Source organism: Harpia harpyja, chromosome 17, assembly GCF_026419915.1.
Source record: "Harpia harpyja isolate bHarHar1 chromosome 17, bHarHar1 primary haplotype, whole genome shotgun sequence".
In the NCBI taxonomy this organism is placed as follows: Eukaryota; Metazoa; Chordata; class Aves; order Accipitriformes; family Accipitridae; genus Harpia; species Harpia harpyja.
The window spans coordinates 28,280,723-28,298,169 of record NC_068956.1 but is presented as its reverse complement, the minus strand read 5'-3'; the positions used below and the strand labels follow the sequence as shown (position 1 = coordinate 28,298,169).

The following is a 17,447-nucleotide window of genomic DNA, read 5'->3' as shown; positions in this document are numbered from 1 at the left end:
AGGGCACTTGAATTATTTCAAGCAGAAACGATTTAAGTTAGGTACTCGGAAAATCACCTTATAGCATCCATATATTAAACCAGCTAGATATCTAACTGAAGATTATAAAAACTATGATCCTCTGCATTACATCTGAACCTTTTCCTCCACGCTCAAAAGAAAAAGCTCCCTCAAAACTGTTGAATTATTACCTAGGTCTCTTAAAATCTTATCCAGAATGTCCTTCGAAATATTCTTAGTCTTCATTTTCCTTTTAATAATTTAAAATTCAATCATTATTGCACAGCGATTATATGCAATTTTACATCCCATTAACCCTGCTTTGTTTTAATTATAAAGATCCTTTGTTAGATTCCTTTAAATGATCCAGTTTATAATTTCAGGTTATCCTAGGGAGCACTTTAATTCAGCTGCACATTCATCAACTGTTTATGTCCTGTTAATTGTTGACAACTGCACAATTGCATTCTCTAGCTATGATTGATGAATTGCATTCACAAGTTTAGCTATTAAGTAGAATAAATATTTATAACAATTTCCAGTTAAAGGATTGTTATCTTTATACCCGAAAGGGTAAATTAAAAACAAATGCACTGACTGCAACGAATAGCGTTCTAGTAATGCACACACACTTGTTCTAAAAACACCTTTCTGACAAAAGTACATGGAGGAACATGTGTCTAAGGGCTGTTTGATTAGACATTCCTTTGATTGGATTTAAGCAGAAGTTCTTAAATACTACTTTGTTTTAAAAGTTTTTGTTAGAGGGGAGTAGAGTGTCCACCGATATCTTCACACCTGACTGCTAAAAATATGCAGATGTAGGATTTGTTCAGAATGAGCATTTTATCAATAGTGAGCATGCAATAATATCTGAACTCACCAGCCTGGCTGAGAAAATAAAAAAGGTCAAAATGGGATTGTATATTACTATCCAAGAACATAAGCTTACTATAATTATTTAGTCTATTACCATGTAATATTTATTGTATAATGTGCAGTATATGACCCACTCAGGTGAGCCCTATTATGGTGTAAACTCATATTGCCACTTCGTAGCAAGAAGAATTTCCAATGAAAGGACTACACTTCCAACTGCTATATTGTGGTGTAAGTTCAGTGTGCGCAGGGAATCTAAGAGAAGTTACACCAACCAAAAATTGGGTAATAAGCTACATGCTCCTGTTTTGCAGATACTCATATTCCTATATTCCTATACTCTGATGTTTTCTAAACTTCATTTTAAATGAATGCATGATTTAACCACTGAAATATCAGCTAGACAAAAAATATCCTATAATAAAGAGAAGATCTGATACTTCAGTGAAAAAAAGAAACCACACATAAAACGACAACATCTCTTCAACAGGCATATTGCTGTATTTTTTTTTTTTTTTTCAGCTGCACATATCAAGACATCTAGATTCAAATGGATTTAATGTACTGGCCAATACGAGTCACACACATTACACAAGTGGCTCCATTTGTCTTTGGCATTCCCCTACCAGGAAGGCCAAAGAGTCCCCCTCTGCTGCCCAGCTTGCTGGCTGGAAGTACTGACAAACATTGCACAGACTAGAAGATACATACGGAATTAAAATTACTTGAGGATTGATAATAAAGTATCTTAACAATTTTCAAAACCAAGGCAGGTCTTATAAACATAATGTCCTGTGTGTTTTACAGGACTTAAATTGAACCAGGAATTCTAGATAAAATAATTCCTCATGAAATGATAGTATAGAGAAGTGCATCTGTACAATGAATGCTGTGCTCCTAAAACAGATGGAGCAGCAGATGGGTTTACAGATTGGGCTCCCTGGACTGTCTGGGTGAAACAACCTGGCTGCTCTGGAAAACGGTGGTTCAATTCTCAAATAAACCCAAACCTATACACAGTTCATGGAGCTCTACTGCCTTCTGTCAATAAACAAAATTTTCAAAATTTACACATTTCCAAATGAAATATTTAGTATATAAAGTGGCTATATAATAAATCTGTTAATTAAAATGGCTTTTTCACAATCTTTTTGGAACAGATGGTGAGGAAGTATTATCACCCAATGGAATAAATGCAAAATGACTACTTGTTCAAAAGCTTTAAAATTCATTACCTTCCTTCATTGATGAGCTCAATAAATGCAAGTCCTGCATTCTTCTGAATAGAATTTTGCCATTCCTAAGAAGATAAAATATAACATGATCAACACCCAAGGATTTTAAACCACATTTCTGAAGCTGACCCTGATGACTTCCTGAGGAGCTTGAATTTAGGCTGAACTTCTTAATTTAATGTTTTGTTTGTTTGTTCGTTTTTCCCCAAAGAAGAATGACCTGATCATTTAATAACTGTAATTCATTCTGATTTTCAAATAAGTTTTAGGTGGTCATGTTTTCTGTTTCACCCTTAAGCAAGCTTTAGTTTCCTTGTCTAAAGAATATAAAAACACATCGTGTTTCTCCAATTCATACAGTTGCCCAATTAACATATTAAGTGCAACAAAGTATGGCAGCAGTAGTTCCTTCACGTTGCTTCACTGTTACACCTTGTACATTTTATCATATAGGGCAGGCAATAATCTATATACCATCCACCCCTCCTTGAGTTCAATCTTTGTTTCTTCCACATTATAAATTAAAACAAAACCAGTCGCTAATAACAAATTGAGTTTTTAAAATTTTTTTACTATTCACATGAATTTCCAAGATAAACTTTCAAAACTGATTTAAACCACCTAACAGATATTAAAAGATAATAAATTTTACTTCATGTACCACTAAGTTAAAGAGAAAATTCTCAATGCATCACAAACGGCTTTTTGCCATACAACCCACTGGCTCTATCATACCAACAGAATTCTGATAATTGAGATGCAAAAAGGTTGAGCTACCTCTCTAGCAAGTAAAGATTACTTTCTTTTGCGATAATTCCTTAAAACTTTTCTTTAAGAGTAATAAACATTTCCTTTTCATAATACAGAAAAAAAAATCAAAATACAATAGCTGGATTACATTTCAGAGAGAAATTATGTAGTCTGAGACCACATTATAAACAAAAATGGGTAGACACAGTTACAGAACTATTCTGCCTTACATTTCATTTTTTCCAGGACTAGAAAATTGGGCAGAAATTCCCAATGCTTGTTTCCTGATATGGGCAAAAAAAGATAGCTTTGCACAGATAAGGAAATTTTTCTCAAAGAATAGTTGTGAAAACTAGTCACTAATCAGCAAGGTGCTTCTTACTGATCCTATGAAAATTCACAGATTTCATCAAGTCATGCATCTTAAAAAACCCCCAAGAACAATAATCTCGTATTCATGATTGGTTTTATAAGAGGCAAGCTACCAAAATACGCAAATAATGAACATACTCTTAACCCATTACTGAGTAGGTAAATCCTGACTAGGGAAGATGGAGTATCAGCACTCAAGCCTCTAGCTTGTGGGCTAGAAAACCATTGTAACAGGTCCTTTCTTCAGTGCTGTTGATTTTTCTCTTTTCCAAATCCAGTAACCGAAGCAAGCCTAATGATCTAGTTTTTGGATACAACTAAATCACCCCTGTATAGTACAAAGTCACTCTGAGAAACTAAGAAGGAAAGGATTCAATTGCCTAAACATAGGCACCTAGTGCCGTTTTAAGAAACAACAGCCTGGATTACAGATACTATTTGAGGTGTAGCGTTATTTTTTTTTTTTTAATCAGAGCCTTTTACTGTACACTATAAAAACCCCTATTAGCATTTTCTTTTGAGATGATTTTCTGCACCACAGCTGCTATAACTTTGCAGTCAGGAGAGCAGAACTAGTGTGACTACAATTCAGGAAAGAAGTTGAAAAGAGAGAAGAAAAAAAAAAAAAGGCTTCCTAAGACAGCTAGAAGAAAGAATGCTAATTATATTTTTAAAGAGAGACAGGGGGTCTACCTGTGTCTGTAAAAGACCAAGAGATTCTTGCAAGTCTTTTGTCAGATCTTCCTGCTCAGTGCAAATGTTGCAGATACTCCAGGACATCCAAAATGGCTAACAATCTCACTTTTAGGTGAGATATCTTAAAGTGCCTAAAGAGCCATTAGATACCAAATTTGGAAGCAAACAAATCTCTTCTTATGTCTCCATAGGTGGAAAATCTCATCAATTTATCCAAACTAATTATTCACAATAAAAATGTGTCAAACCTGCCCAGCTATCTACCAAAAACTAGTGGAAAACATAATGATGCAGAAACAGAAAGAAAGCAAGATTCATGGTTCATTCATTGCTTCACTACAAACTCGCTACTACAAACTTCACTATAAACTCCCAACCCTCCATTAATGCACAAATAAGGGAGTAATTATTACTACTACAATTTCCTCTCAGTTTTAGGCATAATTTAATATAACAAATGCATGATCCTGAGAGGTGAACTGTACTTGTGAAGAGGCACCTGGTTTTCTTTTTTCCAGTTTCTTTTTAGAAGACCCAAACAATAAACTGAAATACTTAGAAATGCCAGCATTACAGTTGCAATTCAGATGACTGCATGCACTTTAAGAACTGGATTAAGGTGTGGAGTTATATGCTCAAAGAATGTACAGCAATTTTGTTTATATTATCTTAGATTCCACAGAAAATCTTTCATACCCTCAAGGTGGAAGAAGCAAAAAGATTAACACCCAATGTGACGGACACAGTGATGGTGGTTGGAAAATTTACGCTATAGGCAAGTAGAATCACAGCATAGACATTTGGTTATTAGCAGCTAAGCGTTTGAATGAGTGCACTACACCTCAGGTGGTTTTGGTGTAGTTCATATCCTGAATCTTCTGGGCCATAAAACAAGAGCTTTAAATTTATTCATGTTGAAACAAATAAAAAAAATTGTCTTCTTACACAATAACTAAACATTATAACTTTAGACATTCAGTTCAATTACTGTCCAGTATGGCTATGTTCTAAGTATTTTATATTATGCAAACTTCTATTGAAGACATAAAAAATGTACTAAATTATTACGATATTGGCAATTGCCATCCCCCTGCCCTCACCTAACTTGTCTTCCTCTATTCTATTGTTGCTTGAAAAGCATCACTGCATTCAGAAAGCATCAGTACACGTTCCCTGACAGAAGGTTCAGACTGAATCTTGTTATGAAACTATCCATGCAGAGGAAGACAGGAGATGAATAAAACTAGGATAAGAGCAAAAGGCTAAAAATTCTAAATAATGAACCATAACACAGTACAGTACAGTTGTTTTTTTTTCTTTCAAAACAGGACGTACATTTTCTTATTCTGTGATATTCTTACAACTTTTACTTCTGAGTGTATTTTCCCAGTCCTATTTCTTTAAAATTCTCCAATCCCTGGTACACTAAAAAAACCACCACCACCACTACCAACAAAAAAACCCCAAAGAGGCCAGACAGTATTAATAAATTTAGGAACATGTTAAATTGATACCAGAAAATTTGCACAGGTAAAAAAATAATAGTGAAGGAGCAAAAAAGGAACAACTAGGCTTGGCATGTTAAGAACTTTTTTTTAGTTTACATTATACTTCTTTCCAAATCAACTTTTGCTTACAATTATTTTTTAATTTTTATTCATGATGATTACAAAATGTCTTTTAAAAAATCTTGTGATAATATTAAAAATTAAATAATAAATCTGACATAAGATCTTTATAAAAAATGAATAGTGATTCTCAGAGTTTTCATAATTTACATGAGAGCTCTACCCTTTCCACTTTCTGCAAGGAAGTCTAAAATTGTGTCACAAATTACAAGTTTCTCAACAAACTGCAGTTACTGAATGAACATATACCTGGTGTAGTAATCACCCCACAATTCTCCTTCCACTACAGGTGCCACTGTCTTGATCAGTTGTGTCTTCTATAGAATTCTCTTCTCTCCATGTCTTAAACTAATCTGAGTATATTTTTCCTTTTGTCATATTGAATAGTTATTGAATTTTCTAGTCTAAGATATTAACAACTCAGTTGATACCTCAATTCTTCAATCAAAACACTTTTATCAGGAGAAGGAAGAGGAAATTTTATAAAAATGTGTTTGCAATTCATAACATGCATGTAATTTAGCTTGGGTTTGAACTCCATGTTGTGAAGTTACCTTCTAAAATCACCAATAACTTGCTTTACTTCATTTAAGAGGAAGGATTCAAAGGAAACGTTACAAGATTGAAGGAAATGTTTCTTTATGGTAGAAAACCATGTCCATTAAAAATAGGTAAAACCAGAAAAGCCAATTGATTTCAAGATACAGCCTCAGAAATTTTTGAGCAGATTACTCATAAATTTTTGAGAGGATTATACAGTTTTTATGATTATAGGGCTGTCCATACTATTCCTAGAGGAATTTATCTAAAGATTGGAGTCTTAAAACCTTCCATTATTGTTTGGAATGAGAATCAGATCTAAGAATTCCAATTTCACTGCCTTTATCCATCTCTCATGCTCACACGTGTACTGCTGATAGATGATAAATAAAATATATTTTGGTCTCCTCTTTGAAGTAAATTTGGGATCAGTTTTATGATAGGTCATCCATTTTAAAAATGACTATTTCCCACAATAAGGAAGTTGCAGAATGACTGACGACATCCTCCTGGAAGGCAAATCTGCAAGTATTCGAATACACTGGGCTTCTGGCCAAATCACAGTAAGGAAAATAACGTGAAACTTTCACAACACTATTTACATGAATATGACTATAACAATGCAGCAAAGGTAATAGGAAGTTTTAGATTTCACTTTCACAAGACTAAAGCCTCATTTTTCCTGTATTTTCTTGACTTGGAGTAATATGTTAATTTTTCGCTCTCTTGGAAACACACAGACACATTGCCCTTCTGATCACCTGTGGTAATTGCCCAATTTATCTTGGAAATGAAATCAAACGTTCCCAGAGGAACATTTCATTGGTATCTTAGAAGAGAAGAAAAAAAATCCACAATTGCAAAAACATTTACATTATCCAAACAACACTGGGGAAATGGCCAAATTTATTTAGATGATACAATATTAACATTCATCACCTTGTAGAAATTTTGCATATCTTCTAATACAGACAGAAGATACACACATCTCCACAACTTCTAAAGCTTACTTCCTGACTGGAAAAATAGTTCTTCATTTAAGAGAAACTAAAATTATTATTAATAACATGTGTTGCTACATATGGCTATTAATCCTAAAAGCCAGTCTGCTTATTACTCAATTTCTGATGTTAGAGGTGGATAACTAATTTGAAGTCTTCAAAAATGCACCGTTAAAGAGAAGACTTTTTGATATACAGAAAACTACTCCTCACATTGTCTCCATTATATATGTAGTGAAACCCCACAAAACTATGGTATATTTATTAATAATGATGGTATCCAATAATGAGCTTTTGCACCTTTTCTCAGCCCTTTAAGAAATACCAGCTGAGTCTTTGTGACTTTCTAGGTGTTTTCCTCTGATCGAAGATCCTTCTCAGTTGTAGGCAACTTAATAGAGAAGTCAGGGGAAGATACCTTGCCATATTAGGATATGGGGAAAGTAATTCTTCCAGTTTTCTGATCCTGCCTGTTTTGCCATGAATCTAGAAGAGGTTCAGATCAGCATCTCGCTGATGTGTAATATATGTATTCTTTGACATTTTTTGACAAAAATACTCTGACAAGGACAGGCAAGAGAAAGGACCAGAAGTTCCATGATGACTGGCGTAAGTAAGATATTGAAGAAGAGTTCCTGCTTATTACTAAAGGCAAACCACAGAAGTAGTTTTCTGAGTGTACACGGGTCTGGAAGGACATCTCGCAGGCTAATCAAGAAAGTAGAATTGCCCAACAAGTAGGAAAGAATACACTGATGGTTTACATTCGAAAGCTAGATTATCAGAAGCAGACGGCCAAGAGATGCAGACTGAGATTGGGCTGGAAGACATTCCACACATGGACAAGGAATTAACGCAAGAAAATTCTCTGATACCCCTTAGGATAAAAAAAAAAAAAGATAATGCAAAATGACCATCTTTTGGAAAACGTCCAGAATTCTATAAAGCAAGTGAGCAACACTGGTGAAACAACAAACAAACTAAACATTCCCCCCTCCCAAACCACTTAACTTCTAGAGCAAAAAAATATAAAGGAAAAAGTTTTTTACTTCCTTTGTAGCTTGTACTGGAGTTCATTTCTGGTTTTGGAAATTACACTAAGTGTGTATAACAACCTATGTGGGTCTAGGCCATGTTCTGGATTGTGAAGAGCCCCAAATCAACACCAGAACATAAGTACATATTTAAGCTGTACCACATTTGATAATGGATACGGACACAGTAGAAATGTTGTTTTTCTCTTGCTGGACCTTTATATAGTCCAAATAGGATGACAATATTAGAGAAAGTACTCGCTTCACCTACAAAGACTTTATTTATTGAACTTAAATTTGAGCCTGTGGTAAAAAGTGAAGTTACAAAGCCTCAATTTGGAGCTACATGACTGACATTTTCATATACCTTTCCTGTGCTTTGTCCAGTGTATGACAATCTCTGCGATTTTGGGGGTTTTTAACTTATTTCTCTCACATCAAATGCCAAAATTCCTTTCTTTTTTCTTGACTGCCACAGAGGCAGCCTTTCTTTCCTACAGCCCCAGCCATCCTACTTGCCACCTGCTATGAGCTACTGCTTTCATGGCTACTCTAGAAGTATTATCAGTTAAAAATTACTGTTTTATCCAGAGTGACTTTTTGTTTTGATGTGACTGTTTTTCCACCACTGCATGTATTGGTGAAAAGGAACGAGCAGGAATATGGAGCTAAGCATGGAGAAGATACGATACCTCTGCCAGTGTGATTTGGGCCAGAGAGAAGCCTAAGGCAATCATTGAAACTGCAGCCTAAGAGCATGATTCCATTAGATGCAGAGATCTGAATTTACAGCTTGCTGCCATCAAGACACGAGTGGCGTTTTCTCCCTTCTGCTCTGTGCTCCCGGATTTGCAATCCGGAATCCTTCTCTTTAAGTAGCTCAGGTGGCTTTTGAATTAGGGTCTCAGCCAGCTTAACCCGCTAAACCAGGAAACAAACATCTGAACCGTTTTCAGATGTGTTTGCAAGTTAATCTTATATCAGCACTGGTACAAAAGTGGGGTTAGCAGAGAAGAAGCTGCAGGACAGAAGCCGTGTAACAGGTCCAGAACTTTGTTAGGATAAATGTTTTCAAGATATGCTGGAAAAACGGATTATTTAAACAATGAGTTTCTGTATGTTTGCATGTGTGTTTCTATGTGTCCTTCCCTTCTACATCAAATCTTAATTCAGACTTTTGCAGTGATACAATATGCAGCATTGTTTCCTTCTAGATGCACTGGTACAAATACAGAGACAGTGGATAATCCAACAGGACAAATGGGAAAACACAGGCAAAGGTAAAATATCCAACTTGTTTCATTATTAGGAAAAAGAAAGATTAAAAAATTACAACTCCATAGGAATTTGCATAACCAACCTTAATTTCACCATTTAAGTTACATCAAACTTAATTTCCTAAGTAGATTAAGTCAAGGTTCATTGTTGTTTAGATTTAAGAGAAGCAGTCATTATTTAACTTGTCTTCAGCCTTCCTACCGTAGTTGGTGTCAAAAAGACAAATAGCAAACAATTCCGTTAGTGTGCTACTATAGCAGTTACTCTGAAGGAGCTATCACTGATCAAACAAAAATTAAGGAGTATTAGAACTCTAGGAATACCTTTGGAGGGAATAAATAAGGACCAACAAGCATAATTAAAGTTAAATCTAATACTGGCAACAAAAGTAAACAGATAAAAAATATTGCAAATAAATCAATAATGAAAATTAAAAGGTTTCTAATAATGTATAAAATTAAAATGTAAAATAGATATACAAACAGTGTAGCACAGAAATAAAGCTAACTGTCTTAAGATGGAGCCTGGTAAGATACCTCTGAGGATGGTGCTTGATGCGAAGGCACTGTACAGCAGAGCAGGAGAATTCCTACTTAAAATTTTCCAGAAAGCCTTGAATAGAATATGTTTAGTATCAAGAAGGATGGATTGTGTTTCTATTGTATGAATCCCATATTTCAGGGTTTCTTCTGGTCAGCTGTAGGAACCAGAAAAGGATTTCTTTTTCGGCTTGGTTTCTGTGTTGGGCAGCTGCCAGTTCCAGAATGCACATTTAGATGTGCTAGTGCATACTGAAATCTCTTCAGTGCCTGGTTGATGGCTCTTCCTATATTCTCAGAGCTAAACCTATCACCAAATTTTCTCGGTGAGAATTTCCTTCGAACTTGCACAGGCAAGGCATATCTTTTGGGGTTTTCTTGTTTGTTTGTTTGTTTTTCCACCTTTCCTTGGAGCGGGATTAATTTCCTGATAATGTTTCAAATTTTTTCTTGCCACTTAGGACAACAGGCAATGCACTCCTTCGCCTTCCCCCCACCCATTTTGCCACCTTATAGTTTTCATTGCTATAGTATAGGGCAATAGTATATATGTATGGTATACAACCACCGTGTTTTACACGTGTCAAACTGCTGGAAAGTGTTTTATGGGCTGTGCTGCATGGGAGCAGATCCTTCACAGATCTTTTTTGATTAAGTATGTACTGAATGGCTGCCTGTGATATGGAGAGACAGACTGGATTCAGCCCAAGCAGCTTCTAAGTTTCCAGGTTAATAGATAAGACAATGTGGACAGACACAACTCGTTTATGAGGCTCACACTGTTAACCAATGTTTGAAAGGCTTAGCTGAAGCTCAGTTTACCCGTTAACTACATACTGGAGTTTGTCAAGTTATGGATACACTCTTGGCATAGTTTGCTTTATTTAAGGCACTTTAAGTTCTATATTTTTCATAAAAGTAAACAATTTACAGAATGTATTTACAGCTTAATTATAAGAGGGACTGTGTGTTATCATTTATTTGAGAATCTCCTAACAGGTTTCAATTGCCAGTTTTAAGTAAAGCTTTTCTTGGTTATGTGTATCCTTTTCCTCACTCCTGACAGAGTTTTTCTTATAAAGGCCTATTTAGAAGGGATAGCATCTAAAAGAAATCCTTTTCCTCAACATAGTGATTCAGAAGCAGATTATTTTTATTCTAGTTTTGATATTTCCTTTGGAGGATCCTGAATTACACTCTTGATCAAACTTCCAACATGGGGGGAGGGGAAATCAATAGAATGAATGATGTATTGAAAACTACAAAATCCTGAAATTTCTCAGATATTCTACATATATTCTACAATCACAAATGACACATCATTTTTTCCCAAAGTAATCATTTATCCATTGTAATAGCTATATTTTTAAACAGGTCAAGTAGCAAGATGTCTTAAATACTACGGCAGTATTTTCTGTTTAAGAAAATAAATTTCCCCTGTTCATAGATAAGATACAGAAAAATACAAGTGGCATGAAATAAAACTCCTTTGGGATAATATCATTCAGTTTCTGCAGAAGCTGTATCCCCAAAGAGAAAAATTTGCAAAAGATCTGGAAGTAATTAGAAACCATTGTAGTGTTTTGGCTAGGGGAAAAAAAAAAAAAAAAAAGAGTAAGAAAAAAGTAATTGAAATCTATGTCTGTTGTAAGAAGGAACTACACTGCAAAAATTAATGTATTTTTTTAAAAAATCATATAGTTTATTGAAGAAATCTGCCACTCCAACAGCAACACAGCTGTGACATGCTCAACTAGGCTGAGGGAACAAAGACCAGCTAATCAAGCACAGATCTTGTCAAACATAACACATCTTCATCCGTTTTATGTTAAAATAGACTAAATCCAAATGAAAATGCCTTTTTCATGAAAAGCAAAAATCACTATATGTTTATTATCAATTATCTAGAAAAAGTATATTTCAAGTCCTTGGATCTATGCTTTCGGTTTATATAAGAAAAAAAAGAAAGTAAAGCCTTCAAATTAACCTAAATTTTAATCTAGTGAAGTAGGTGATACTAGGAAAAAATAAAATGGGTGCAGGGAAGCAAGTTACAGCATGAGAGAGAGTCTGAAAATACAAAGAGTAGAACTTTTCGTTCTTCCCCAAACCCACAAATGATGCACTATCCCTACAGGAGTTCCTTTAAAACTTAAAATGTATTTTTCACAGAAACTCTAAATTCCTTTGGGGGAAAGGCTTGATTGCATATCCCTCAGAGTCTAAAAGGCTGCCCACATGAACTGAATTATCCATGACATGTACCTTCAGATATTTGTAATGTGATATTTCATGTAAATTTAGACCATACCTTGGACGTGAGCCGCTGGCAATGTTGATTTTATTCAGGAGCTCAGATAAGAAAAAAAAAATCTGACATCCTTGCTAATCTGTAGTCGTTAACATGGAATTTCCAACATAAAGAGCATAAAAGCATCTAATTTGCTGTAGCAAATGAAAGGAAAACAAACTTCGCATTTCCCTTTCCTTTTCAATGTCTAAAGTTACCCTGTTCTGTGCAAACAAAATTGTACTTTTCAAAGGTTTTTAATATCTTCATCTATCTTTTGAGTGACACATTTCAAACTTCCCCACATAATCTGTAAAATGTCATTCAAGTTGAATATGAAGGATTTACCCATGTTACGAAAAAAAGCCCCAGTTACATTAGGATTACTAAAAACCCGCAGTACTTTATATAGTCTTTCCAGTTCATATTACTGAATTTATCATATGGAAAAGCTCAGGTCGCACTATCTCTTTTTTACAGAGACGAGTTAACCTCATTTGCTGTGGGCAACATCTCCTAAACTCTTAATTCCAAGTTCTGTTATCTATAGGCTGGATTACGATATATGTCTGCCATTCTCTTCTTCTAGCTATTTTATGTATTGGTATTTTTATAGCATTTACCTCGTGTTTTCTTTTGACAAATTGTTTTAAATGTAAACAGAAAAAAATAACAAATTTTTTCCTGCAGATGAATAGCACTACAGACCTGATTGTTTAGTACACCTAAAGGATTAAATACAATATTCTGTGGTGATGCAATTTACAGAAGCAATACTTGTGGAGTTAGGAAGGTGAGGGGAGGAGAATGCAATTTGCACCACTACAGCCCCCTCTTGACCAGCTCCTGTAGAAACATGTAACATCACCAACAAACATTACAGCATTAGCTCCTGAAGCACTTAGTAATAAATGGACATCAGGACACAAAATCTTCCTTATTTAGAAGATAAGGAAACAACCCTGAAGTATCAGATGGGGTATAAAAACTAAAAGCTTGCAATTTCCCCAGGTAATTGGGTAGATGGAAAATAGCTCTCCCAAGCAAACATTGAAGAAAATGAATAAATGTTCAAAACTTCAAAATGATTAGGCTCTTCACATTATTTCAGGTATAGAATAAATCTTATTTTTAAAATAGTCAAATATTTAAAAATAATAAATAACACGTATAATAGTCATAAAAATAACAAATTGATTTAGCTGCATTTGTTACATAGCTTTACTGGGATGTCTAAAGAAAAAGCATTGCAGAAAGAGCTTAAATTTCTCTCTCTTCCTTTCAATCAATATTTGAGGCAAAGTTTCATCTCTAGGGCCCTTAATGGCAGGAATTCCTGGAGCCAGCAAATGAGTAATGTTAAACCTATGATTAGATGATGAGGCCATCAAAGACACTAGACCCTAATGCTACATTCCACTTCATTCCTGAGAACTGCAGTAAAACCAGAGGCTAGGGAAGAAAGGACTATAAGTTATTCCTTCCCTCAAGAAAATGTTTCAAAAGCTGCTAAAAAAAAAAAGAAAAAAAAAGTTGCATGACATGAACATAGAGCTCAAAAGCCTTAATGGATCTTTTGGAATTTTCCTGGAACCCAGGACTTCACCATTAGGTAACAAATTTTTCAAGTGCCCTGCTGGAGAAGGTTTGAAGTTCAAACCCCACTGAGGATTCCTGCCAGGGATGTATTTTTCTTTTACTTTTCCCTAACCAATATCTACCCTGGCTAAAAGAGGAAGAAAAAAAAGGAAGAGGGAAAAAAAAAAGGAAAACAAGATTTAATGATTTCCTTATGACACAAGCTTGAAGAAACGCAACCTACAGACTGGCAAGCAGCAGGTAAGTTGGAACCCCCTCCCCCCAAATCCGTAGTAAATGTTAATTATTTTCAGACAGATTCCTCAAAAGTCAATCTTCATTTCAATTACCCCTAGAAACTCATTTGTTTTCAGTACATTTTTGGTGCATGTTCTCAATGTGAATGCTCAAGTAAAGCTACAAACAAGTAATTCTCCTCGGTAATAATATAACAAGTTAACCTGGGCATTTTATATACTGACTTGGTTTGAGTTTAACTGGTATTATAAATCTGTGGGGAACTTGGTAAATGAAATGCTGTTAATAAGCCTTTAGAGAAGTGTAAAAACTTGTGAAGTTATTTGGATCTGTTAGGCCATCGTATTTTTCTTATATTTTACAAAATGAACAAAATCCTAAAATGTTTGTTGGCAACTTATTACTGGCAGTTCAAAGTAAAAGGCTATATATATGAAATTAGCCAGTAACAACACTTCTGTCAAAACAAATAAAATTAAAATTGAGATCTAAACAATCCAAACAGTATCAGGAATTACTTTAGTTTTGAGTATTTTACTTGTGAAAGCAATTCAAAATGTTAATTGATTCAGATTTCTGAGAACCCCATTACTGCTACGCTAAAGAAACAATAATTAATCACAGCATTTTTTAAATAGAAATACTCCATTTTTGCCAGTTCTTGAGGACTGCCTAAACCATGTTCCTCTGCTTTTTATATACTGACAGCTACATAAAATATCCAGTAAGTTATGTCAGGTATATCAAAAGTAATGAAGTCACCACAAAGTAAGGTTTTAAAAAATTACTAATCCAAACACAGATTTCAACATAAAATTATGACAACAGTATCCTATTTATGTGTTCTAAATAAGAACTGGTTTGAAAGATAGTTCAATACACAGAAAAATTACATAATGTGCATCCACACACTATTACAAAACAAATGCAAATATGTGTTGTATATCCTCTGGATATAGAGAAACTATGGAATGTATAAAAAAAACCAAACCCTACAATTTATGTGCTACCGGAAGAGATTAATTTGTATTTTCTTATACTGAAATGGAAGAATGAAACAAACAGCAAGATACAATTCTTAGGCTGGCAGTAATCCAGCTCTATGCAAAGAAACTAATACAATTAAAACCAGAGAATGTCTTACCTGTGAACAAAGCAGCATAACAAGTTCAACCACTGAAGTACTCGACTTCATACAAACCAGACCTGCAATAAATGGTCAAAAATGAATTTAAAAGATTGGCGATATTTACTTATAGCTACATGGTTTCAGAAATTCCATAAAACATCAGTAATGTATATTTTTTTATCACTCAAATTCACTGAAACAAGTTTCAAGCACAATTATCTGAGAATTTCAGATTCAAACATATTTAAATGTTGAGAAAGCATCAAAGAATTACCTGGAATAATCTGTACCATGTTCAGGATAGAATGTTTTTTAATTAAGTCTTTTTGGCATTTAGCTTAGTTCACTATTTAGCTAAATAAACAACTAACTACCTATCTGTATAATCCAAAGCAATTTAATATACGATAAACATAAGAAAACAACCTTTGAACATTAAATCCTGTACATTCTTAAGAATAAACTGATCAGATATTAACAGGTAGAGAATAAGGCCTCTGCTTTAGAAATTATTTTAATTTTCATCTGGTAATTGATTTTCCTGTAATTGAAACCTTGAGTATTAATGACAGAGGCATTCATGTGAAATCTTATTTTTATTGAAATTATAACTCATAATTTGTAGGCTGTGTTTCTTAAAACAAACCTTGAATTATGCAGCGTAACCGTTATCCATTGTTTTGTACTTAATTTAAATAATCAATACCTAATAACATTGCATTGCCACTATTGTAAATCCTTGTTTGCAGCTTTGGAAATGCAAATTTACTTTCCAAGAGAAGGATATCATATGTAAGTATTTTAAAGATGCATTGTAAAGAGACAAGGAGGAAATTACACTTCTACCGTTAACTTTATATATGGTCACTTCTGTTATCTGAAGTGATACAGACATTGATATGATGGTTTAGGGCATGGAAACACTTTGGTTGTGTTATAAAAAGGATAAATTCACAACTATAAAGCTTACAACTAAGGACTAAATAGGAAGCTGAAAAGCAAACTGATGTGCTTTAAGTAGGTTTCTACAAACAGCGATTAGAGACAAAAGCACTCCTACACAATAGCACGTATATTTATTGCGGGTAGAGGATAAATACCCTTTTGTGCCCATTTTGCTAACAACCCCATCCTTATTGTATAGTAACACAGAACAAGCTGTAAGAAGCCACTAGGATTCCATTCTATCAGATATATGGGCAGACAGTTAACTAATGAAATAAGAGGCAGATGTGCAAAGCTCATTTAGGGAGACAATTGCTGTAATTGATCAGCTATTCTCATGCTCAAGTGCTAGAGGATCAGAAAGATTAATGGGATACTTATCACCTGCAGGCTACCTCCCCTGTTTGAGAGCTGACAAAGACGACTGAACTCTACAGTTAAGCCGATGCAGGTAGCACAGGCATATCAAATATTTTATCATAGAATGTTCTCTGGTTTATTATGAATCCACCTCATACTCTGTAAAACTAAAAAAAAATACCTTTCCTGTCACACACTCACTTATCACCTTTCAAAATCAGACTTCAGGTGTATTAAAGCATGATCAAGGCAAAATAATGCTCTTAGAAACATATTCCCATGCTATGGTCTTCAAAATTTGTACATGTCTTTACCTTCTGATTTTACATCAAAAGAACAAATCTATCCAGAATAAACATCATACACACTTATGAAAAATAGACCAACTAAGTTACATAACAAATGTTTGTGCATCTGCAGTAATTTCTTTGTATTTTCACCAGGTTTCCCAAAAGAAGAGAAAACTCAATGCAAAATGTACACTTTACAGAGAAACACATAATGAGTATTTCCTGGCTTAATTCATTAAATAGGAAGTTCTGAACTTTCAAAGGCAGCTGGTGATACTTATAGCACTGTGTAGCGTCAAACAATATGGAAAAAAGTTTGGAGCACGGACCAAAACAAACATGCCTAAAATGGCACAAAGCTAGGATAAGTACTCATGGTTATCATCCCAGTAACAATGATGTTCTAGTCCTAATGACACAAATGCTCTATACCTAATGAAACCTAATGACTTGAAGGAAGTCATAACTACCTTAGCACAAAATTTTCTATTTACAATAATAAGAATTTTTATATACTATATCTAACTTTTTAATAGCCTGATGATTCTATGGGCTTGAGGAAAGTGGTCGTCTGACCTAAAATTGATGTCTTTTCTCTATTTGTCTGGACATCACTTGGTAATTTTTGGATATCACATCTAATCA

The 17,447-nt window shown here is 34.4% G+C and overlaps 1 protein-coding gene across 6 annotated transcripts in view; it reads right to left on the bottom strand.

The window, feature by feature from the left end:
- Nucleotides 1–17,447, bottom strand: part of NBEA (neurobeachin) — a 511,508-nt gene that overhangs the window by 251,353 nt on the left and 242,708 nt on the right. For all 6 annotated transcript variants that reach the window (XM_052812195.1, XM_052812196.1, XM_052812200.1 and 3 more), the window contains 2 exons: nt 15,223–15,284; nt 2,115–2,179 (listed from right to left, as the gene is read on the bottom strand). In XM_052812195.1, the coding sequence (XP_052668155.1) occupies nt 2,115–2,179; nt 15,223–15,284 (127 nt within the window). The remainder of the gene's footprint in view (nt 1–2,114; nt 2,180–15,222; nt 15,285–17,447) is intronic.